Genomic DNA, 23547 nt, shown 5'->3' with positions numbered 1-23547 from the left:
TAAAAGAGTGATTTGTAAGATGAGAAAGAGGAGGTGTTGGTGGTGGTGGTGGGAAGCAGTAATGGAGAGCAAACTGGAGGGGGTAAGGGAGGGAGTCGTCCAAAAAAAAATGCACAGGCTCGAATTTTGGTCCATCTTCTTTTCCTGCCGTTCTTTTATTCTTTCAAGAACAAATGAGATAGGTTTCTGTTAGGAAATAAAATCTCGGGATACAGGATACAGTTTGGGACACGACCTGCGCCAGGTTGGTGGAAGGCGAACTGTGCGGGACTTGGTCTTTCGTCTGGCAAGTTCTTATGTTCCTTGTCAAGGAAGCGATGGAAGAAACAAAACGAAGAGATGGGGGAGGGGAGGGGCAAAGTCCGTGAGGTGTCCTAACTTGGGGTTAATTAACACAAGGAATGGCGTTAAGAAACGTCGCAAACTTTGGTCCTCTTCAACCCTTCATACCTACCCAACACACACACACAGTGTAATCACTGAGCACCGTCAATCAAGTGTTTTTTTTCTCCCCAGCATCAGCCCCTTGCGTTGAGATCATTTTGTTTCTGTTGAAGTGTCTTTCCCCCCCCCCCCCCAGGAGGTGAAGCTGTCTTGGATCGTCCATTCCCTTCGTCTGGTCTGGGACCTGGCTGCCGACTCCCCTTCTCCCCGTTCGCTCCCCACTCCCCGCAAGGTGGAGGAGGAGAGGAGAGGGGCGGGTGAGAGGGGAGGAGGGGAGGTTGCAGTCAATGTCGAGGTGCTAATGATTCAAGGTCCCTTGATGTTTTCAGGTGGGGGTGCTATGAGAGCCTGCACACAGGTGTCACAATATCCCGGGAGCCCGGCTCGGCCAGGAGGACCCGGAATTCCGGGCTGGCCAGTCTTTCCTGGAGGACCTCGCTCACCATCACGCCCATCTTTGCCAAAGCTATGCTTGCCCGGTTCACCTGTAACACAGCAAAGACGCTTAAAAATCCTTTGCATTTGATACAGTGCCTCATCACGTCATTGAGACGTCTCAAAGTACTTCACAGAATGTGCTCGGAAATAATATCGTGGGATACAGTATATAGTTTGGGACATGACATGTACAGGCAACTACCAAGATGGTGGAATACGAATTGGATGGACTTCTTTCTTCTTGCAATACTTATGTTCTTATATACTGTAAAGTGAATTGACTGTATATTTTGTGGATGAAACGCGGCAGCCAATTGCGCACAGCAATGTCCCACAAACCGTCGCGAATTGAGTGACCATATTTTAGGGATTATTACATCCAGAAAGCGATCTGCCAATCGATTAACAACCAGGTTCCTACTTACTGTTAGGTAAACAGAGGCGTTAGGAAACTTGCCTAAGGTTTGGCCCTGCCCGGGAATCGGATCAGTGTCCTCTCGTTTGCGAGGCGAGTGCTCTAACCAATATAATACCAATACAACCAATAAAAATAATAATATTAATCCTTGCATTTGATTCAGTGCCTTTAAATGTCAGGAGGACTTCTCAAAGCGCTTCACAGGATTATACTGTAAAGTGTAGTAACTGTGTGTTTTGCAGGCAAATGCGACAGCCAATCTGCATGCAGCAATGAGTCCCACAAACAGCCGTGGAGTGAGTGACTAATTGTGTCTGGGGAATTGTTGACCAGGACATCAGGAGAGAGAGAGAGAGACAAAAATAGGGGCAATGGAGAAATTGACTCTTTCCAACTCTTTCTAAGTTTTTCCAACTTCAAATTGGTTCTGAATTCCACTGCAATCCGAGATTTGCGAACGCAGCCAAGATGAATTCCCATGTATTCACCGTTTACTCCTACGTTCCTACCTCCTAGACCGTGTTGTCCCTGGTAACCTCTGGGCCCTCGTCCTGCCAGCCCTTTGTCGCCCTTTTCACCAGGTTCACCTGCACCGGGAAACACACACCAGCGTCAGACAGGCGAGCACTAACGTTTTGTTCGTTTTGGGATGCTTAACACAATTTTAATGGATTAAGTGCAGTACTAATTATGACCACAGGATGCTGCCATTGGGTACAGATTACCATTGTGCGCCGTTTATCCGCATGCCCGCTTATCCACATCGGGCTCCAAACCAGAACTTGGACATGGGTCTGAGATGTTGGTGGGAATAAGATCCTGGGAGGTGGCAGGGGGTGTGTGGGGGGGGGGTGGAAGAGTTTTGGTGGCATTTTCAGTGAGTAGGAGTGGAGTGTGAGGAGGTGAGCGATGTGGCGGAGGTGAAGTCTGTGTTGGAGACCGATCGCTTGGGCAGGAGAAAGGAGAGCGTGAGGATCGAACCGGATGCTAATAAGAATAATAATCTTTGCATTTGACGTAGCGATGTGGAGTAAGGAAACTTGCCTAAGGTTTCACCCTCCCACGGAATCGAACCCGGGTCCTCTCGCTTGTGAGGCGAGCGCTTTAACCACTATGCTACGGGATTCCATGCTGATGGTCTGAAGCAGAGGATGGCTGTAAGAGTCCCACAAACTAAAGACCGGGTGCTGTTATCCCCCGACCTTACCTTTCAGCCCTTTGTACCCAATGATACCAGGTGGGCCTTTGAGGCCAGTGAGGCCGCGAGGTCCAGGATGGCCGGGGTAGCCATTATCTCCCGACAGTCCGGGAGCACCAGGAGGCCCTGGTCGCCCTGGCATCCCCATCACACCAGACTCAGGTCGCCGGAGACTGGCAGCCAACTGAGCCAACTGTTCTGTAAGAGAATAACACACACACACGCAGGCCGTTACCTTCACACCGCACACACACACACGCAGACACACGCAGACACACGCAGGCACTAGCCCATCCCGTCTCCCCCACAGTCCACACCTGAATAATAATATAATAATCCCTGCATCTGATACAGCTCCTTATCACATCATTGAGACGTCTCAAAGAGCTTCACGGATATATTATAAAGTGAATCGACTGTATTTTGGGGGCAAAACCAGTGAGTGAAGAAATTCCGTTTAACTAATCCCTGGATTTTTCTGGCCACTGCCCTCCATTCCTTCCTACTTGTTACCGATTAAAGGAAAACCTTGGGATTCACTGAGTAAAGCATGAGGACACAGGTTTAGAATTAGAGTTGTAAGGGGCAATTTCAGGACAGGCATGAGGAAGTTTCTCTTTACGCAGAGGGTAATTAACTACTGGAACAGGGTTACCAGGAAGAGACCATGACACTGGGACTCATTTAAAAGGCAGCTCGATGCTGCGATGGGAGGAGGGTAAGGTGGATGTTCTGGAAGGAGGAGATTGGATGCCCAAAGAGCTTTCTTCACCCGAACTGAGCTTGTGACTTAGCTTAGGCCCCTGTCTACCCTCAAATATGTCTTATTGGGCATTTGGCTTGCACACCCAGTCACTTACCTTGCATTACTCTCATGCAAACTTGCCTGATGTGCTGGTCAGTGGGTTCTTTACCCTACGTGAGAACATTATAGATGAGAGAACAACAAGTTAAAAGCAATGGCTAAAGTATACAGTCAATACGGTCAGACTCTCGCACCCTCAGCACAACGGCTCTGAGTGGGGGGTGGAGGGGGAGAAAAAGGGGGTGTCTGTAAAAGCAGATCCCGAGTGACTTATAATGGGTCACGTTACAAAAGGACTCATCTGCTTCCTTAATTCTGAAAAAGTACTAGACACACGTTGGCAAGAGCCAAGGCTTGAGAACCCCAGAGTGTGCGTTGGGATAACTGCTGGAGTCTAACCAACTGAAACCACACAGCTTGCCATTGATAGCACTGTCTGGCAAGCTTTCCCATTGCTTGTACAGTTAGGAGCACCCTACCGGTTAAGGTTTTGGCTTGCAATATGTGTTGGGGGTAACTGCTTGAGCTGAGTAGGATGATTCCCTGTCCCAGTGACTGGTCTGCCCTTCAAAGTCCTGCCGATGAGCCAGCCTGGCTGTGCTGCAGTCAGCAGTGCCCTGGAATACTGCAGACCCACCTGGCTCAGGAACCAGATTATCGATGAGGTCTGTCTATGAGACGAGGAAAGGAGGAGACGAACTCTGCGCTTACCGCTGGGCCCTGCTTCCCGGGCAGCCCGGTCACTCCACGCTCCCCTTGCAAACCACGGGTTCCAGCAGAGCCCTGAGGACCCTCGGTGCCAGGCAGACCCCGGACTCCTTCTTTACCTCTCAGTCCAGGATCCCCTGCTTTACCAAGCTGTAAGACAGGAGGAGAGGTGGGTCTGGGCAGCAAAGAAGTGCGTGTATTTCTATGTGCATGTGTGTATGTGTGTGGATGCTTATGTGTGTGTGTTTGTGTATGTGTCCATGTGTGTTGGTGCATGTGTGTATGGTGTTGTGTGTGCGTGTGTCTACTTGTGTTTTACTGGAGTGTGTATGTCTAGGTGTGTTGGTGTATGGGTATGTGTATGTGGGTGTACAGGAGTGTACGGGAGTGTATGTGGGCATGTGTGTGTATGCAGTTGTTTTGGTGTATGTGGGTGTACGGGAGTGTACATGTGTGTGTGAGTGTACGGGAGTGTATGTGTGTGTGTGTGTCAGTGTATGTGGTTGAGCTGGTGTACATGAGCGTACGGGAGTGTTTAGTGGGTGTGTGTGGGTGTCGAAATATGTGGTTGTGCTGTGTACGTGAGTGTACGGGAGTGTATGTGGGTGTGTGTGTCGGTGTATGTGGTTGTGCTGGTGTATGTGGGTGTGTGTGCGTGTCGGTGTATGTGGTTGTGCTGGTGTATGTGGTTGTGCTGGTGTATGTGGGTGTGTGTGTATGTGGTTGTGCTGGTGTATGTGGGTGTGTGCGTGTGTCGGTGTATGTGGTTGTACTGGTGTATGGGGGTGTACAGGAGTGAACAACTTGCACAATACTCACTTTGCCCTTGGGGCCGGGCTCTCCTAGAACACCCTAAACACACAAAGAAAAAGCAAAGAAATGATGAGCAAGAGGCTGACCCTAACCCCAGGCTGGTCAATGGCCAAGTTCACCAAGTTCAGTCCGTCAACACCTCACTACACACGGACAATTCCCTCAGCCTTAAAATAACAAACCTCAGCAATAAAACACACACACACACACACACACACACAATGTAAAACAACAGGCTTACTCTCGAAGTGTCGAACAATAACACAACTTTATTTGAATATAAAAAGTCGCTCCGTCCCTCCCCCGTGTCTCAGTGGGTAATTCATTCATTAATTATTATTAGTGTATGGTGTGTGTGTATATGCCAGTGTGTCTATGTGTGAGTGTTGGTAAATGGTATGTGTGTGTATATTATTAATAATTATAATATTATAGTATTAGTAATTGGAGTAATATTGGTAATATTAGTAATTGGAGTTGAGGTAAAGATCAGCCATGATCTAATAGAATGATGGAACAGGCTCAAGGGGGTGAATGGCCTCTACTCCTCTTCCTATGTAACTGCAATCGCCCATAAAGATAGTTCATACTCTGCTCTTCCATCAGTTAGGGAGTGCGTATGGGTGTGTGTGTGTGTGTGTGTGTCAGTGTATGTGGTTGTTTTGGTGTACATGAGTGTATGTGGGTGTGTGTGTGTCGGTGTATGTGGTTGGTACACATCCTCACAAGCCTCTGTGTTAAGAAAGATCAGTTCTGATCATCTCGGTTCTGATTTTAAGATTATGCACCCCCACACCCCCCCCATAATGGATCCCTCAACCAGAGAGAAGAGTCATCCACTGTCTAACTTGTCAATTATCTTCCATTATTTCAATTATTTATTCCACGCCAAGTGGCATCTCAGAGCCCTCAACAATGGCGGAGCCTGAGGTCAAGCCAGGGGGAGAGAGAAGCACGACTTGACCTCCTCTGCTCTAAGGAATACATCCACAGTTTACCCAGCCTCTCATCATTACTAAACCCCTTAAACCCAGGTACTCGTCTAGTGTAATCCAAACTTGGTAATATCACAGCATCAGGACGTAGGAAAGCATGGACAATATGTTTAACAATATCATAAGGTGATCAACGAACAGTCAGTATCATTCTCCAGTGAAATGAATATTCCATTCCATCTTCACCACCACAGGATCCATGTTGTCCCAAAGGTTCTGATGAAAAAGGGCCTTTGGCCCATCCGATCTCATCCCTCCAGAACCCGCACTCGACCATCATCACAGCATCAAGCTGCTTTTTCAAATGAGTCCCAGTGTCCTGGCCTCAACCACCCTTCCTGTCGTGAATTACCCCTGGGTTAAATTAACACACTTCCTGGTATCTGTCCTGAAATTGCCCCTCACAACTCTAAAACTGGTGTCCTCTTGTTCTGCTGTCTCAGTGCATCCTAAAGAATTGTCCTGCGATCACTTTATCAATCCTATTTAGAACCTGAAACACACCTATGAGGTTCCCCCTTCTCTGAGACATCTCTCTTCCAGGCTGAAGAATCCAAGCTTGTCTAATCGCTGCTCATAGCTCTTGCCTCGAAATACTGGGAATTATCCTCCTCCCTTACGAGTCTAAATGCAATAAGACGTGATTGTATAGCAATCACCTGCTCTAGATACTGAAGAGGACTCCCTGCCTGACTCCTCCCTACCTCCACGGACTATTATCACCAAACCAACCTGTGCGTTCCCTCCACTCGGTGGGCACTGGCCTGCTTCATGTCCCCCATTCGGCCCGCCTCACCATTGGCAGTTGGGCCTTCAGCTTTTCTGCTCCACCCTCAGAGACTCCAGCATGGAATCCCTTCATCTCACCCCTTCCCTCGCCTCCTTCAAAGCCCATCTCAAGACGTTCCTCTTTGACCATGGATTCGGTCATCTTCCTAGCCCCCAGCCCCGTTGCCCTCCACACTCTTGGTTACAACCCCCAGCTTTGGTGCAAACCCATGACGGTCCAATGCCTTGGGACATCCTCCCGATGTGAAAGGTGCTGTATAAATGTAATTGGTTCTCGTTGTTTATTCAGACCAAATTCTATTCACAAAATGGTGTCTTACCGGCTCACCCTTTCGGCCATCAATACCCTCTCCACCAGCGGAACCCTACAGAGAACGGAAACCTTTTTTAAGAGCAGAACAATGCTGTGGCAACTTGTACATAGACACTAACCTCTTTCCCTCCCTCCCTCCCTTTGGATGAATGTAAAATCTCTCGTTTTTTTAAATGTAATTTTTTTTGCCTTTCGAATCACTTGTTGGCTTGTTTCACATTCCCCGCCTGACAACCCCCCTTCCACCAGCGCTGAACCTTTATCCATTCTAACCTCAACCACCCCCTCTCCGTGCCTTAATAAACCTGGCCTTAAGACCTTTCTTTTTGACCACTATTTTGTTTCCCACTCCCCGACCATACCACCACCACCGATTTCCTCAGCTCCCCTCGTCCCCCAGCTCATGTATAATTAAACACAGAAGGAACAAGAAGCCACAGGCTACTGTAACCTCACAAAATCTCCGAGCATCGGACTGACATTTGACAAAGTGTCATTCGATATCGCCCCCAAATCAAATCCAACCCTTAAACTCACAGCCCGGGCTCCCTTCAGTTTCTGAAGCTCCAATTCAGCAAATTCTTAAACCAAAGAAATGGACTTACTATTTCGCCCTGAGGTCCCGTCTCACCAACAGAACCCTAAATGAAATGGGGATAGGAAAAAAGACATTAATCCAATGCACTCGCAAAATGTATTTATGATTCCCATAGTGTAGTGGTAAGAGCGTTCCCTCGCTAGCAAGAGGACTTGGGTTTGATTCCTGGGGAGGGCAAAATCTTAGGCAAGTTTCCTTACTCCACACGCCTCTTTTACCTAGCAGGAAGTAGGAACTCGGTTGTTAGTTGATTGGCAGATTGTTTTCTTGGGAGAATAATTCCTCTCCCCTAAAAAATTTGGCCATTCAATCCACGACTGTTTCCTGGGACACTGTTGGTCGCAATTGGCTGTCGTGGTTCACCCACAAAATATTCCCTTTCAGCATATTTGGTGAAGTGCTTTGAGACAAATAAGGATTATTATATTGTTATAATAATAGTAATCCTTCCATTTGATATAGCACTTTTTCATGTCTTCTAAACGTCTCAAAGCGCTTCACAGAATATACGGTACTGTAAAAGGTGAAGAGGATTGCAGAAGAATGCAGGAAGACATAAACAGGCTAGCAAAATGGGTAGACGAATGGCAAGTGAAATTGAACATGGGAAAATGAGAAGTAATTCACTTCGGTAAAAAAAAAGGCGCCTTTTACCAAAATGGTAGAGAGGAATGGAGGATCAAAGAGATCTGTGGATTTAGATCCACAAATCTCTCTTAAAAAGAAATAACAACATAGGTAGCAGGGTAGATAATACCATAAAAAAGGTCAAAGGACTTTGTAACCGGAGGGATGGAGTATAAAAGTGAGGAGATGATGTTTCACATTATAAAAGGGTTTAACCAATTTTACATAAATAGGCTGTTCCCACTGGTTGAAGTAACCAGGGGAGAGGTATATGAACTAGCGACTAGTGGGATCTAAAAGAGAATTTAGGAGGAACTACTTCACACAGAGGGTAGTGAGATTGTGGAACTCGCTGCCTGAATCAGTGGTTGAATCAGACAGTGTAGATACATTTAAGACAAAGTTGGACCTTCACATGAGGGAGAGGGGAATAGAAGGTTATGGGAGGGAGTAAGGAATGTGTGAAGACTCGTGTGGAGTATAAACACTGGCACAGACAGGTTGGGACGAATGGCCTGTTTCTATACAAATGTAATTTTGTTGTTGTTGTTTCTATGCTGTACGGTCTATTCGAGTCTATTTAATTTGAGATCTGAGGGCATTTTATTCCTGGAGTCTCACATGAAGCTGAGAGCGTCTTAAAATGGAGAGAAATTCCCACCCACTGGTTGCTTCCGCATCCGGTGGAGTCCTTTAGCTCAGTGGTTAGAGCACTCGCTTTGCAAGCGAGAGACCTGAGTTCAATTCCAGGCAGAGGGCGAAACCTTGGGCAAGTTTCCTTACTCCACACAGAGCCTAATAATAATCCCTCCAAAAACCCCAAAAACAATAATAAATTGGTCATTTTCAATCTACGACTGTTTGTGGGACATTGCTGTGCGCAATTGGCTGCCGCGTTCGCCCACAAATATACAGTCAATTCACTTTACAGTGTGTTGTGTGAAGCGCTTTGGGACGTCCTCCAGACGTGAAAAGCGCTATATCAAATGTAAGGATTATTATTATTATTATTATTATCATAACATTACCGATCACAAGACCGTGTGAAACACGTCATTGCTGACATCCCCGTGCTGAAAAAAATGGCCATCGACCTCATTTCTTGTGATCGAAGCCGGAAGTAACATCGGTGGTGATCTGATGACCTGGAAGTCGACCATTTTCTTAACATGTGGGAAAGCCTACCACAGGGAGGGCAACTGTGTTATGAGCCATGACAAACCTTTAATAACAGGGGGCTCCACAGCAGTCGAATAAGCCTCAATGGCAGCTACAGTGGAGATGTTGGGTTGCCACCTGCCAGGATTGTCCTGGAATTTCCAGGAATTAATTTCCCGGACACTGCTACGAGCGACCCGGTAGATGACAGGGAATTCTCAAAGTGAATCTTGAAAGGTGAATCAGATTTAGCCCATTATCAGCTTCTCCGTTGTTTCACACACAACTGAGGACACTTAAAATGTCAAGGCAACACGGGCTTCTCACCCTCGCAACCATTTTACTAGTCTGCTGATGCTGCGGCTTACATTCTAACAATAATAATCCTTTCATTTGAACTAGTGCCTTTTCACGTAGTTGGGACGTCTTCAAAGCGCTTCACAGAATATACTGTAAAGGGAATTGACCGTATATTTTGTGGGTGAATCACAGCAACCAGGTATGGAGGAATCAGGAAGTGACATCAATGGTGATCTAGAAGTCGGCCATTTTCTCAGCACGCGGGAAATCCGTCCGCAGGAAGAGGTGAGACGCTGGCTCTTACCCTGTCGCCTTTCTCGCCGATCAGCCCTGCGGGTCCGGGGAGACCTGGATATCCATCATCACCTTTGGAGCCCTGGGGAAATGAGAGAAAATAACACACGGGAACATAAAAACAGGAGGAGGCCATTCAGCCCCTCGAGCCTGTTCCACCATTCTATCAGATCATGGCTGATTTGCACCTCAACTCCAGTTACCCACCTTTGCCCCATATCCATTAAGACCCTGACCTAACAAACATCTATCCACCTCAGTCTTGAAACTTTGAATGGATCCACAAAACACAAAGCAAGGAGGCAGAATAATAAGGACACACGGAAGCTTCTAGAATTCAGCGGCAACCATTTTTTGGGACGTGTCCTGGCTGATTCATTCCCACTCTCTATCTCTGAACTCTGTCTGAATTCCCGGGGAACAAACACTGGCCTCTTTCAGCTCAGCCTCTCTGGTATGCTGGCTCTCCAATTACTGAGCAAATAGCATCTGCTGGGAGACTCAATGGAGCCATTGATAGCACCTTCTCCGTTCATTCCCCCCAAGTCTACACTCAAGGTTACTCTTCCTCTCCAGGACACAAGCGACCTTCAGGATTATCACTGCGTCGAAAGTTTTATCCTAAACATCACTCGACCATTCCATGTCAATTCAGGCCCCCATCCCCTCATCCTGTAGGCCGCAGACAGGATTGAAATTCCCTGACCCATGAGCACAAGTGTTAACAGGAAAAAAGTGTCTCATTGATTCAATGGCATGTAGTGTACAATATACACATATCAGTAATGTGCCAATATATGTGTGTGTGTGAGACTGTGTACGTGTGCAAATAGAGGGTGAGATGTGTGATGATTATCACACGGTGTTATGTCACATTGTACAGTAAACTTCTGATATCTTTCCCTCCGAGGGAAAAGGGTTCAGTGACAAGTTATCCAGAGTGGCAAGTCATTAAATACAGTACATAAAAAAAACGGATATTGACAGCATGATGACTTCAGTGGTAATCACAAGTGAAGACAGGGTTGCGTTATCAGGAGTTGATGTACATTTCACCCCCACGCAGGTGTTTACGCGTGTGTGAGTTTGTGTACAAGTGAGCATGTTCGAGTATGGACGTGCGTGTTTGGATGTGTGTGCGGGTGTGTGGGAGAGTGTGTGCTTGTGTATATACTGGTGTACCCCCGGGCAGGGTAAAACCTGCAAGTTGCCTTACTCCACGCGTCTCTGTTTACCGAGCAGTAAGTACCAACCCTGTTGTCAGTCGATTGGCGGATCGCTCTCCGGGAATAATGGTTTCTGCGAGTGTGATTAGCAAGTGGTCTGGTCTTCTCGGATATTCCTCGACAGCAGGTTACACAGCTTGTGCACTAATAGTGTGGTTACTGTGCAGGCAGCAGTTTCTACTCTATATACAGATTCACGCACCCGGGTGTTCACATTGCGTGAACGACCATCTTCGGATACAAAGGGCAACCATAGTTGTGTGCGTTTGTGTATATCAGGGGGTGTATATGTGTACCTGTGTATGTGTGTGTGTGTGTCGGTGTGTGTAGTGTGTGTACAGACATAATCAACACATGTGTGAGGTTCAGTGAAATACTCACAGAAGAGCCTGGGGGACCATGGGGGCCAACGGAACCTGTTTCACCAGCGTCACCCTTTGCAAATCCAGAAAAAAGAGAAACAAAGGTAGTGAGTTTCTAGGAGTTTTCAGCGCAGGATTCCCTCAGTACAAGGAAACCGCAATACTTTGTGCATTTGATACAGCGCCTTTCACATCAAGAGGACTATCTCAAAGCGCTTCATTGGGCTTACTATAAAGTGTAGTAACTGTTTATTTATGTACACAGTGGACAAAATCCGGCCTTTTTTCTCTCCTTCAATTTTCCTCCCATTCCTTTTTTGCTTTCTTCAAAACCTTTCGATTCCTTTTACTTTCTCCATCAAGGGAAGGTGGGCACAATGATAACCCATGAGAGAGGATTCCAGCTGAGCCCAGATCCTAACCTCACTCTACACACACACACACACACACACCACCAAGCACACACAAACACCGCAACACACACACACACACACACTCCACACCAACCACACACACATACCACGCCAACCACACACCCCCCACCAACCACACACACACAACACACACCCCACACACTCACACCACACACAAGCACATCGTGCACCAATCACAAGACACACACACAAGCAACATACCAAACTCCACATCACACACCACATCACACACACGCACACAAACACTCCACACATACACACACATCCACTAACACTCTCATGCATGCAACAACAACAATAAATTACATTTGGATTGCGCCATTCACATCGGGAGGCTGTCCCAAGGCGCTGAAGATGCACATTCGTACATGCACACCCGGATATGCACACATACGTACAGAGGCACACACATGCACACACCTTGAGCAGGGAACCTCTGGGTAGTGAGGATCAGAACCTATGATTCCCCCCCGCACTCCACTGCTCCAAACTGCGTCTTCACCTGCCTGCCCACCCACCAAGGAGCTACCAGAAATCCCATTGTTATTCAAATTAGATTCACTAAACACTAAATAAGTAACTACCAGTCACTACACTTCAAAGTAACTCATTGTCCTTCATGTTGTTTTGATATATTACGATGCTATATAAAACACAACTATGACTTTAATTGTTTTTTTCTCTAAGCTTCTTATACCCAAGTGTTTTTTTTTACAATACAACACAATACAAATGTACATTTATATACACTCCTTCACTTCGGGAGGACGTCCCAAGGCACTGGAAAGTCTAAGACTTGCACCAGGGCTGTGGGGGGAGGAGAAAATAAGGAAGACACAGCATAGGATATGCTGCATGAAGCAAAACTAATCTTTGCACTTAGTATAGCATCGTATCACAGTGTTGGCACATCTCAAAGCGCTTCACAGCATTTTATTGTGAACTGTTGTGACTGTGTGTATTTTGTAGGGGAACGTGACAGCCAAATTGTGCACAGCAATGTCCCACAAACAGCCAAGATGTGAGTGATCCATTTTTTTAAATCTGGGGCGTGTGGGAGGGGAGAGGGGTGACCAAGAGACTGGGAGAAACTCCATTCACTTTCCGAATCGTGGCATGCGATCTTCAACAACAACCACTTGCATTTGTTTAGCGCTCACGCAGGGTAGTGTCCCAGTGCGCTTAACATCTGCCGACCTCGGTTTCACAGGTTATCTGAAGGACAGCACCTCCATCAGTGCAAGTCTGGACTGTCAGCAGAGACTGAGATCAAAGTCCCGACACTGAGTTTGAACAAAGAACCTTCTGCCTCAGAGGCAAGAGTGCTACTAACTGACACACAATGAAGGCTTTGTTGCGAGATTTAACATTTTTTGTTTAGTAATGAGACGTCTAAAAGCGAATATTCTCACAGAATATTTTTGAATCCAAAATAACCACAGAATTTCAGAGCAATTTCTTGTGAAGTACAATTGACCATAAGACCATAAGACTTAGGAGCAGGAGTAGGCTATTCAGCCCCTCAAGCCTACCCCGCCATTTAATAAGATCATGGCTGATCTAACCTAATTCCATTTACTCACCCCATCCCCATATCTCTTAATCCCTCTATCCTTTAGAAACCTATCAACCTCAGTCTTGAATATGTTGAAGGACTGAGCATCCACAGCTCTGGGGTAGATAATTCCACAAATTCACTATCCTCTGAGTGAAAAAATATTTCCTCAACTCAGTTCGAAAAGGCTGACCCTCAATCTTGAGACTCAATCCTAGTTTTAGATTCTCCAACCAGGGGAAACAGTCTCACGGCATCTACCCTGTTAAGATCCTCAAGAATCTTATAGGTTTCCACAAGATCACCTCTAATTCTTCTATATTCTAGAGAATATAGGCCTAGTTTACTCAACATATCCTCATAGGTCAACCCCCTCATCCCAGGAACTAACCTAGTGAATCTATGCTGCACCCCCTCTAAAGCAAGAATATCCTTCGTAAATAAGGAGACCAAAACTGCACACAATAGTATTCTAGGTACGGTCTCAACAAGGCCTTATACAACTGATACAATTGGCATATTTCATATTTATAGACACTAAATCAAATATAAGGGTTATTATTATTATGATCCCAAATCACTCCCAAAAATAGCAATGCGAATTATTCTTATTAATATAAGAATTATTAAGTTTGATTCCCTAATTCCTTATACTCTGTCGGGGGTGAAGAATGTGTCTGTGTTTTACTGACACAGCATCTTTCAGTCTCCGCACCTTCACCATCAACTATGGCTCTTGGAATGTTAGCTCATTAAGGCACCACTGGGGTGAAATTCCACCCACGTCAGGATTTAGTTTCTCTTTAGTGTTTTTCATTTCTCTTAGCACATGGCAACTTGTTGAAATGTGGGAGGTTGTGTGCAAATTGGCCCATTGTGATCACCTACATCATACATAGCCACAACACTTTACAGTGTATGTTTTGGAACTCTCTCCCTCAATCCCTCCGCCTTGGCCCCTCCTTACCCTCTTTTAGATCACGACTAAAGACCTTCCTCTTCAACCGCGCTTCCGTACACCTCCTCTCTCTCCCTGCAGCCCGGCGTCAAGCTCTGCCACTGTTAAGCGCTCCGAGACACTGCCCCGCGTGAAAGGCTCTATGTAAATGCAAGTAGTTGTTGGTGTTTGCATCCTGTGAAGCGCTTTGAGACGTCCTCTCAAGTGCGAGGATTATTATGATTCAATTTGAACTTTGACACCTGTTTCCTGTAGTTCTTTTTTTAAAAAAAAGGGTTACAGAAAACCGGCTTCAAAAATGAGAGGCTGTGTTTAAGAGTTTGACTAATTCTGGTTGCTTTGAGATGTTGCGTTAAGTGAGTTAAATCTATTCCCAGATGGCTATCTACCCACGCACACGCACACACCTCACCTTTCCTTGCCCGTGCGAATTATTAGAGCTCTCCTGATTTAATTTCTGCTTCAAATAAACATATTTAAATGAAAAGTTATTCTGATTTTGAAAAAGTAAACCCAGATCAAGCTGGGGAAGAGGAGGGCAAGGCGGAGGGATTGAGGGAGAGTGTTCCAGAGTTTCAGGGTGTAAATGGCTGAAAGCACGGCCACCGATGGTGGAATGGAGGGCACAAGGGACAAGCAGGAAGCTGGAGCCAGTTGAGGGGAGACAGCGGGTATGGAGTGGGGAGAATATAGATCTCAAGGCACTTCACAGGGGCCAGTGGATCACAAAGCAAGATGCAAAGGGGATTGTGGTAGGAAGGAAAGTGTACGAAAGCACGGTCGAAGGGATGGGCTTTGAGCATGTCTTTTGGAAAGCAGGGAGCGAGGACATTCCTTTTCATGTGACCGCCGGGCTCCGTCAGTGACTGGGCGAATAATCGAGTTAACAAATCCAATCATCTGATTAAGTAAGTTCCCTTTAATCCTCACAGCAGTGGTGCCAGCAGACTGTAAACACGTTTGAGGCTCTCTGCTGGGAGTGCTAGTGCTTTCAGCTCACAGTCGGTCCACCACCTTCGAAAGTGCCCCCACTCACCAGACTCACATCCTTCTCCCTCAAACCCCAAGCCTGGAACTGGTTTACCAGCGCTGCTTCCCCTGGGGCTGTGTGAGTATAGTGAATGCAGTGCAACAATCTCAACTACTTGCATTTATACAGTGCCTTTCTCTCAGGAGAATAATAATAGTAAAGGTCCTTGCATTTAACATATATTGCAAACTTGAACTTGTGTCCTCTTGTTCTACTACGTTGGAGAATGTAAAAATATTCCTCTGAGTTTACTCACTGCTCATTGCTCTACTGCTGGGCATAATCCTCATCACTCTCACTGAACCAGTATTGTAAGCGGTACTCTAGGCGTGGCTTAGTCAGAGAACTTTTCAGCTTGAGCTGTGAAGATTATCGGTGCTATCTCAAATGCAAGCAATTAACACATTTACTCAAACCTAAGGTCGATTTTAGAGGGAAGGCAAGGAAAAAAGAAGCTGAACTGTAATTCCAAGAACTCCCTGATTTTGAAAATACTTTTTCATGCCAAACCAATGCCTTAGATCCAAGTAAATTATTATTAAGGTTATTATAATTAATATTTTGCATTCACCTACAAAGAGTGGTTGAGGCCAGAACGTTCGTCCATCAAAGTTACACAGTCACTTGGCTTTACAGTAAAACCTGCAAACCACTTTGATACTTCCTGGTGTCTTACCTGAAGTTGAACTTTTCAAACCTGAGATACTCCTCTGACGTGAAAGGTGCTATATTAATTATTCCTAGTATTATTATTATAATAATATAATAATAATCCTTGCATTTGATATAGCACCTTATTACGTTGTTGAGACATCTCAAAGCACTATCACGACATACTGTAAAGTGGATTAACTGTGCATTTTGCGGGCGAAACAATTATATTACATGAAATGTGCAGCACAGAAACAGGCCACCCGGCCCTACCAGTATGTGCCAGTATTTATATTCTACGAATCTTCACCCATTCCTTACTTCTTCCAATATCCCTCTATTCCCCTCTCCCTCATGTGAAGGTCTAGCTTCCTCTTGAATGCATCTACACTGTCTGATTCAACCACAGCCAAAGGCAGCGAGTTCCACAATCTCACTACCTTCTGCGTAATGAAAAACCCAGTTCCCACTGAACAAAAATATTCCCGATCCAGGAACGTGCAGTGAGAGTGAGGAGGCGGCAGAGTTTAACTGTTACATAATTAGTTACTTACCAGAGGGCCCACAAGCCCAGGCTCCCCGAGGTCACCAATAGGTCCCTGCTCGCCCTGTTGAGGTCAAAACAAAACCAAAAAGCACCTTAAAGTCACATAGATACAGGGAGTGGAATCACACATAGATTGGAAGGAACAAACAAGGGCCTCATGGAGAGATATGTAGGTGTTTCGACATCCACATACATATCTCTCCTGTGTGCTGCCCGATCATTCCCTTCCTAGGGAAGGAAAAAATATTCAGAATGTTCCGTTTTCCCACACTACCGAAAAACTAGGCCAATGTGAGGAGAAATTTAGCTAGAAAAACTCTTCCGTGATTTCAGGAGTGTCTTTGGCTTGCAGGATTAAGAGGAGCTGAGTGGGAGGAACCGCTGAGCCCAGTCACTAGTCTGTCCTCCCAGGTCCTGCCAATGAGCCAGACTGGGCTGTGCCGTCATCAGCAGCGCCCTGGAATACTGCGGACCCGCCTGGCTCAGGAATGGGATGAATGAGATCGCCAGGGAGGGTGGGCTCAATTCCGACATTCCTTTGCTGAGCACATCACGTATTATTACATCTGGGGAAATGCAGGTGAAGAGATTTGATCCATTCTGTAACCCGCAGTGTAACTCCCTCAAAAAGTCCAATGAGCAAAGCTTTGTGAAGCTGAAGGATGACTCACAGGTTTGCCTGGAGGCCCAGCGAGGCCGATTAGGCCCACAGCGCCCGTATCTCCCTGTCACAGAGGAAACACAAACACAGGGTTAACAACAGTCCAGGAACACAAAACCAAACAGACCATTTCTCCAGAGAACTCCAAGTCTAACACTGCATTCAGTTAACCCACCCTGTACAAACAGCTGTTGTTTAACTTGCTTTTATAACAAAAAGCCCCCTCCCCATTCCCACCAGTTCCTTTTCCACCAACTCCTTCCCCTCCCCCACCCCACGAGCATCTCTCTCCTGTAAACCCCATCACCTCCCCCAATCCACTTGAGGCTAGTGAGACTAGTGAGAGTGGACAAGCAATATTGAAATTAATACTCAATAGATGCGTGGGCAGCGGAGCTATTAAGGAGGCATTGGGACTAAAAGCTCTGCCCAAATCTAGTAAAGTGGTGGAAGAGACAAGATGGGGCTGAATGGCCTCCTTCTTGGCCTGTATTGCTTTAAGTATATCAAGGTCACTCCAAAGCATCCTGGTAAAGACATCAATGTCACATACCTTTGCACCCAAAACACCCTTTAGTCCTGGAGAACCGGGTAAACCCTAGTTTAAGGAGAAAACAAAAGACAATGAATAATAATATTAAAATTTCCAATGAATATAATGTCTCGTCAGGTCAAACGTTTTAAAAGCGCTTAGCGAAAAGAGTCACTTTAAGTTGTAACGAATGTTCTTCTGCAGACAGACTTGGCAACATCTCACAAACAGTATGGAGAGGAGTGTGATATGCAATGGTAATATTAATCTTTGCATTTGATATTTGATTAGGCCTTGGACCTTAGTTAGTCTAACCTGACACTCTATTACAATGCTGAGGATGTGCTACATTGTCAGAAGTGCCGTCCTTCAGATGAGACATTAAGCTGGGGCCCTTTCTGCCTGTCCAGGCGGACCTTAAAGATCCTACAGCATTACTCCATAAGGAAAGGGATTTTCTCTCTCCCAGTGTTCTGGCCAACAATCCCCATGGCTATTTGTGGGATACTGGTTCTGATATATTTTTTTTTACAATAGTTAATGTGTAAATAATAGGTTGTTTATAAGATCAATCAACAATAGAAGCTAACAGGATTATACAGTCGTTCCAAATAGCTAAATCTACAGCATTTAACAACAACTACAACAAATTATATTTACACAGCGACTTTCACGTCAGAAGGACTTCCGAAGGCCCTGGACAGTTAGGGTTTTCTACCTGAGCTGGGAGTTGGAATCAAGAGGGTTGGAGGGTAGTGGGAGTGTGGGTGGGAGATTGCCGAAGACATGGTCAAAGAACACTAAGAACATTGCTTGATAAGCTCCACGTAAAACACGTACATACCGCCAAACCCTGAAGTCCTGTTTCACCTGGGGCACCGGGCTTACCAGACTCGCCCTGTGACAAGAGCAAGTTATTAAATTCACTGCATAAAACAAAGGACAAATAGTTGGCATCCAATTCAGTACAATACAAATGCACATTTATAGATATGCAGAAACCCATCACTACACTACACTCAAGAGAATTATGATCCAGTCTGAGAGTTCCACATACCACTCCACCTGCACATGGAAATTTCGCTGTGTTTGGAATGGAATTCACACTCTCTCCCTGGAGGGACACATCCTGCTTACCTAATTCCAGAGAGTATTAGGCACAGGTTGGCAAGAGCCAAGGCTAGGGACCCCAGAATATTTGGGATAACTGCTGGAGTCTAAGCAGCTAAAACCACATATTTTTCTAAAGAGAGCACTGTCTAGCAAGATTTCCTTCTGCTGCTTGTCAAGCTAGGACCATCCTACCCGCTTGGGCATTGGCTTGCAGCAGGAAGAGTCCCTGCCCTCAGTGAAGAGTTGTGGAGATGAGAGAAGGTGGCCGAAAGCACAGAAAGTAGGAAAGGGGTGGAGGCGGAGGGTTTGAGACAGTTCCAGAGGGTGACAGCAAAATGGCTGAAGCCCACCAATGTGGAGGGTTGGGTGGGGAGGATGAGGTAGGAGTCCTCCAGTCTTCTCTACATTAACGGGCTGATATACAAAAAAACGACATTGAGTTCTTTATGTTTACCTTTGATCCAGGCATCCCAGGGATTCCATCACGTGCATCCAGGCCGGGCAAGCCCTAGAGCAAGAAAGGCAAAGGTCTCAAGCAACGAGACAGCAGAGTTTTACCATCCCACAGAACTATTTTAATAATGATAATAATCCTTGTCTTTGATATCGCGCCTTAACACGTCATTGAGACGTCTCAAAACACTTTACGGATGATACAGTAAAGTGGATTGACTGTATTATGTGGGCAAAACGCGGCAGCCAATTGCACACAAACAGTAGTGAATTGAGTGGCCAATTGTTTTCTCCCAAGAGATTATTACCCCCAGAAAATAATCAGCCAATCGACTAACAACCAGGTTCCTACTTACTGGTAGGTAAACAGAGGCGTGTGGAATAAGAAAACTTGCCTCAGGTTTCACCCCACCCAGGAATCAAACCCGGGTCCTTTCGCTTGTGAGGCGAACCCACTAACCACACTACAGGACTCCTTTCCATTTTCTACCTGGAGTGTTTCTCACCCCTTGCTCTTGAACACTGCGCTCAACAATATGGCTGTCAACACTTACTGCCCTCTGCTTTAGGGCTGTGGTGGTCAATAATGGTGCAGATGGCTACACTGACCAACCTTCTCATCCCCTCTGTTCAGCCTTCACTCCCAAAATACCCAATGAACATGTTCCCACATACACATGCACGCCAAAACATCTCACAATACAATGAGAGGTGCAAACCTAGACACTTGGATAATTTGTTTTGAATTGATTTGGATTTAGCCAGGTTTTTTGACGCATCACAAGATTACAAGATCGGTTTGAATCAAGAAGGCCGCTTAGCCCTCTTGATCTCATCTTTCCAGAATCCCCACCCTATCCACCCTCTTATCACAATATCAAGTTGTTTTCTAGGAGGCACAGGACATATAGTAACTGCAGTTGCTTGGAAGAACTAGGCAACTTGGGATCTAAGGTTCCCAAAGCTTTCCACTCAGTCGTGGACTAATCCATACAGAATTAATTGTTATCAACATCTCGACCATTGTAACATGTGACTATAGGATGGTAGAAGGCCAACTGGATGGACTTTGGTCTTTTTAAGTCTAGCAATTCCTATGTCCCTACGATCTAAATGAGTCCAATGCTCTGACCTCAACCACGCTCTTCCTTGACAACTTTAAACCTGGGTCCTACTGCCTTGGCGTATCTGAAAGTATAGTTTTAGGTTTACTTTCTTAACAATTTAGAGTCTTATACACCTCTATAAGGTCCCCCTCTGATACATTGTTTCTCCAGACTGAAGAGCCCTAGCTTGTCCTTGTCTTATCACTACTCAAAGCTCATTCCTCTTAATACTGGCCATCATCCTCATTCCTCGTGACTCTAAGCACAATAAGAGGTGGCTGACTGGACCACAGCCTGTTTAATGCTACATGTAGATTCATAGACAGTACAGCTCAGAAACAGGCCATTCGGCCCATCCAGTCCGGCTGGTGTTTATATTTCACATAAGTGCCAGCCTGTCCTCGATCCTATTCCTAGTACCACATTCACCCTCCATGCATTCCGTTATGCGTGAGCTCCAAGTCAGACTGTCTGTCGGGTATGCAACGAGCATATCATTTCGGGGCCTGGGGAAGGTAATTTTTATCATCCAAGTGGAGGTGGGGAGGCGGGGGAATTGGGGGAAGAAGGGAAATAATCACCCACCGGTTCTCCTTTGGACCCTGGAGAGCCTGTAATTCCTCTGGGGCCCGGCCGACCCTGGAAAATCAAAGTACACAACAGCTTCAGAACACAAATACCCAGAGGCATAAAGGAGAAAACTGCATTTTGTTTTGTTACTTCGAAAGAGTGTGAGGCTCTCGAGGAAAGAGTACGGGGACTGAGCGCAAATCATCTTCAATACAAATTACAATATGGCGCACACAACACAAATTTACATCTACACAATGCCCTCCACATCAGAGGACATCCCGAGACATGCTTAACGATCCTGGCTGGGCACCAGAGCGGGACACGGGAGCCAAGATGGGATGGCGAGGGGAACGATGACCGAAAGCGCATTGAGAGGAAAGTCTTGAGGCGCGCCTCGAACCATTGGCAGCGGAACCGGGGGAGTTGGGAGGGGGCTGGTGGGCATCAGGAATGAAAACGTCAGCCTGGCTCGGCGCAAGTGTCCCTGTAACTGTTGTTTATTTGGCTTCATTCCACATTAACCAGAGCCGGGCGGGAGTCAGTTTCATCTAGAGGATGCTGTCAGCGATGGTGAGGATGGACGCATCAAAGGAGCTCGGCGATCACTCTGGCATTTTTGGTTATGATTTTGAACCCCCCCCACCCTCCCACCGTAAAAAGCTTTCACTACCAATGGCTTGAACGAGGTGCGGGAGGAAGCTAGTCGAAGGAACTATGGGTTGGAGTTCCAGAGTCATCGCAGATTACCTGAAAGCCCATCCGCCGATTGTGGGGGTGGTGAGTAGGGCAGAGGACATGAAACAGGCCGGTGCCTTCTGAGCGAAGGGAACGGCCTGGTCAGTAGGGTTTAGGTAGGGAATCCATCGAGATGTTTTCCATTGCAAATTGGGTTGTCTTAGTGATGGGTTGGGGAGGTGGTGGTGGGCGGGGGGTTGGTGAGGAGAAGAGATTTCCCCATTGCTACCATTGCCCAGGTTTATATCAGAGAGATGATACACACAGGGATTCATACTACTTACAGAATCGCCTTTAGGGCCGGGTTCACCCAGAGGACCTCGAGGACCAACATCTCCCTGAAAGGAGAGAGAGAGAGAAAGTGTCACACCTCATCTCCAACCCTCGCACCGTCACATAAGGCCACCCAGCAATAATTCTTGTATTTGATACAGCGCCTTTCATGTCATTGACAAGTCTCAAAGCTCTTCACAGAATATATTGTAAAATGGATCGACTGTGCAGCTTGTGGGCGAAACGTGGCAGCCAATTGCGCATTTGCTGTGAAGTATAATGACTGCATTTTCTAGGCGATATACATAGATATAGAGGGAGAGGATCAGAGAGACTCAGAGGGAGAGAGAGTAAGAAAGAGCGAGTCAGAGAGAGAGAGAAAAAGCCACTGCGAAAGAAAGACTGTATGGGGGGCAGAGAGAGAGAGAGAGCGAGAGCGAAAAGGAGAGAAAGAGAGAGGGACAGAGTGAGAAAGATAGACAGAATGAGAAATATATGCAGAGAGAGAGTGAGAAAGAGAAAGTCAGAGTGAGAAAGAGAGAGAAAGAGCGGCAGTTTGTGGTGGGGGAATGGGGCAGAGTGAGAAATAGATATAGAGTGAGAAAGAGAGGCAGTGTGGGGGAGAGAGAGAGGGGGGAACTGAGAGACAAAGTGGGAAAGAGAGAAAGAGAGAGAGTGAACGTCTGGCACAGTGTAGAACTACAGTCAACGAATAACTGCTGATGGAAGAGCGTATAGTTTTAGCAATGTCGTCAATTTGTGTTTTGCGTGATCTCCAATTAACGTTGGATCTCCCATGTGTTTCACACACAAAATATACAATCAATTCAATTTACAGTCTATTCTGTGAAGCTCTTTCAGACGTCTCGAAGAGGTGATAAGGTGCTATATCAAACTCAAGGATTATTATTATTAACCACACTGGGCAATCAGTGAAAACTTGTTCAGAGGTGTGCTTGACAAGCTATTATTATTATGAGCCAGGGGGTGGGGATGCGGCTGCAAATAGCAACCTGAGCTTCTAGTTTCTTGTCACTTCAACTCTCCCTCCCACTCGCACTCTGACCTCTCCATCCATGGTCTCCTACACTGTTCCAATGAGCCACACCGGAAGCTCGAGGAACAGCACCTCATCTATCTGCTGGGGACCTTAAAGCCCTCTGGCCTCAATATTCATTTCAATAATTTCAGCCCGTAACAGCTCACCTTCCCCCTCCCCCTCTTCTGTGAACATTACCACACCATCTGGGTCCCAGACACGCCTTTTCTCTCTCTCTGGTCTGCCTGTTTTGTCGCAATTTCCCCCCTTCCCCACCTTTGTTTTGCATTATTAACACCTCTTTAACCCATCATCCCTTGTCCTCTACCCCATTTTCTCCTTTGTTTTCCTTGTCCTGCCTCCCCCTCTCTGTTAGTCCTTAAAAGCCTCGCCCTCCCAAC

At 46.2% G+C, this 23547-nt stretch overlaps 1 protein-coding gene across 1 annotated transcript in view; it reads right to left on the bottom strand.

Annotated features, from left to right (window-relative positions):
* Positions 1–211: 211 nt before the first annotated feature.
* col9a1b (collagen, type IX, alpha 1b) overlaps positions 212–23547 on the bottom strand; it is a 61921-nt gene continuing 38585 nt past the window's right edge. Inside the window, exons 22-38 of the mRNA XM_007904201.2 lie at positions 22119–22172; positions 21112–21165; positions 19422–19475; positions 18699–18752; positions 17876–17920; positions 17333–17386; positions 16669–16722; positions 11506–11559; positions 9909–9980; positions 7527–7562; positions 6929–6973; positions 4831–4863; positions 4015–4161; positions 3359–3413; positions 2508–2696; positions 1810–1887; positions 212–929 (exon numbers count right to left, since the gene is read on the bottom strand). Of these exons, the coding sequence (XP_007902392.1) occupies positions 751–929; positions 1810–1887; positions 2508–2696; positions 3359–3413; positions 4015–4161; positions 4831–4863; positions 6929–6973; positions 7527–7562; positions 9909–9980; positions 11506–11559; positions 16669–16722; positions 17333–17386; positions 17876–17920; positions 18699–18752; positions 19422–19475; positions 21112–21165; positions 22119–22172 (1257 nt within the window). The 3' untranslated portion in view covers positions 212–750. The remainder of the gene's footprint in view (positions 930–1809; positions 1888–2507; positions 2697–3358; positions 3414–4014; positions 4162–4830; positions 4864–6928; positions 6974–7526; positions 7563–9908; positions 9981–11505; positions 11560–16668; positions 16723–17332; positions 17387–17875; positions 17921–18698; positions 18753–19421; positions 19476–21111; positions 21166–22118; positions 22173–23547) is intronic.

The sequence above is a fragment of the Callorhinchus milii genome, unplaced genomic scaffold (genome assembly GCF_018977255.1).
Source record: "Callorhinchus milii isolate IMCB2004 unplaced genomic scaffold, IMCB_Cmil_1.0 Scaffold3, whole genome shotgun sequence".
NCBI classification, from domain to species: domain Eukaryota; kingdom Metazoa; phylum Chordata; class Chondrichthyes; order Chimaeriformes; family Callorhinchidae; genus Callorhinchus; species Callorhinchus milii.
The sequence above is the reverse complement of the archived record's forward strand: the minus strand, read 5'-3'. Positions and strand labels throughout refer to the sequence as shown.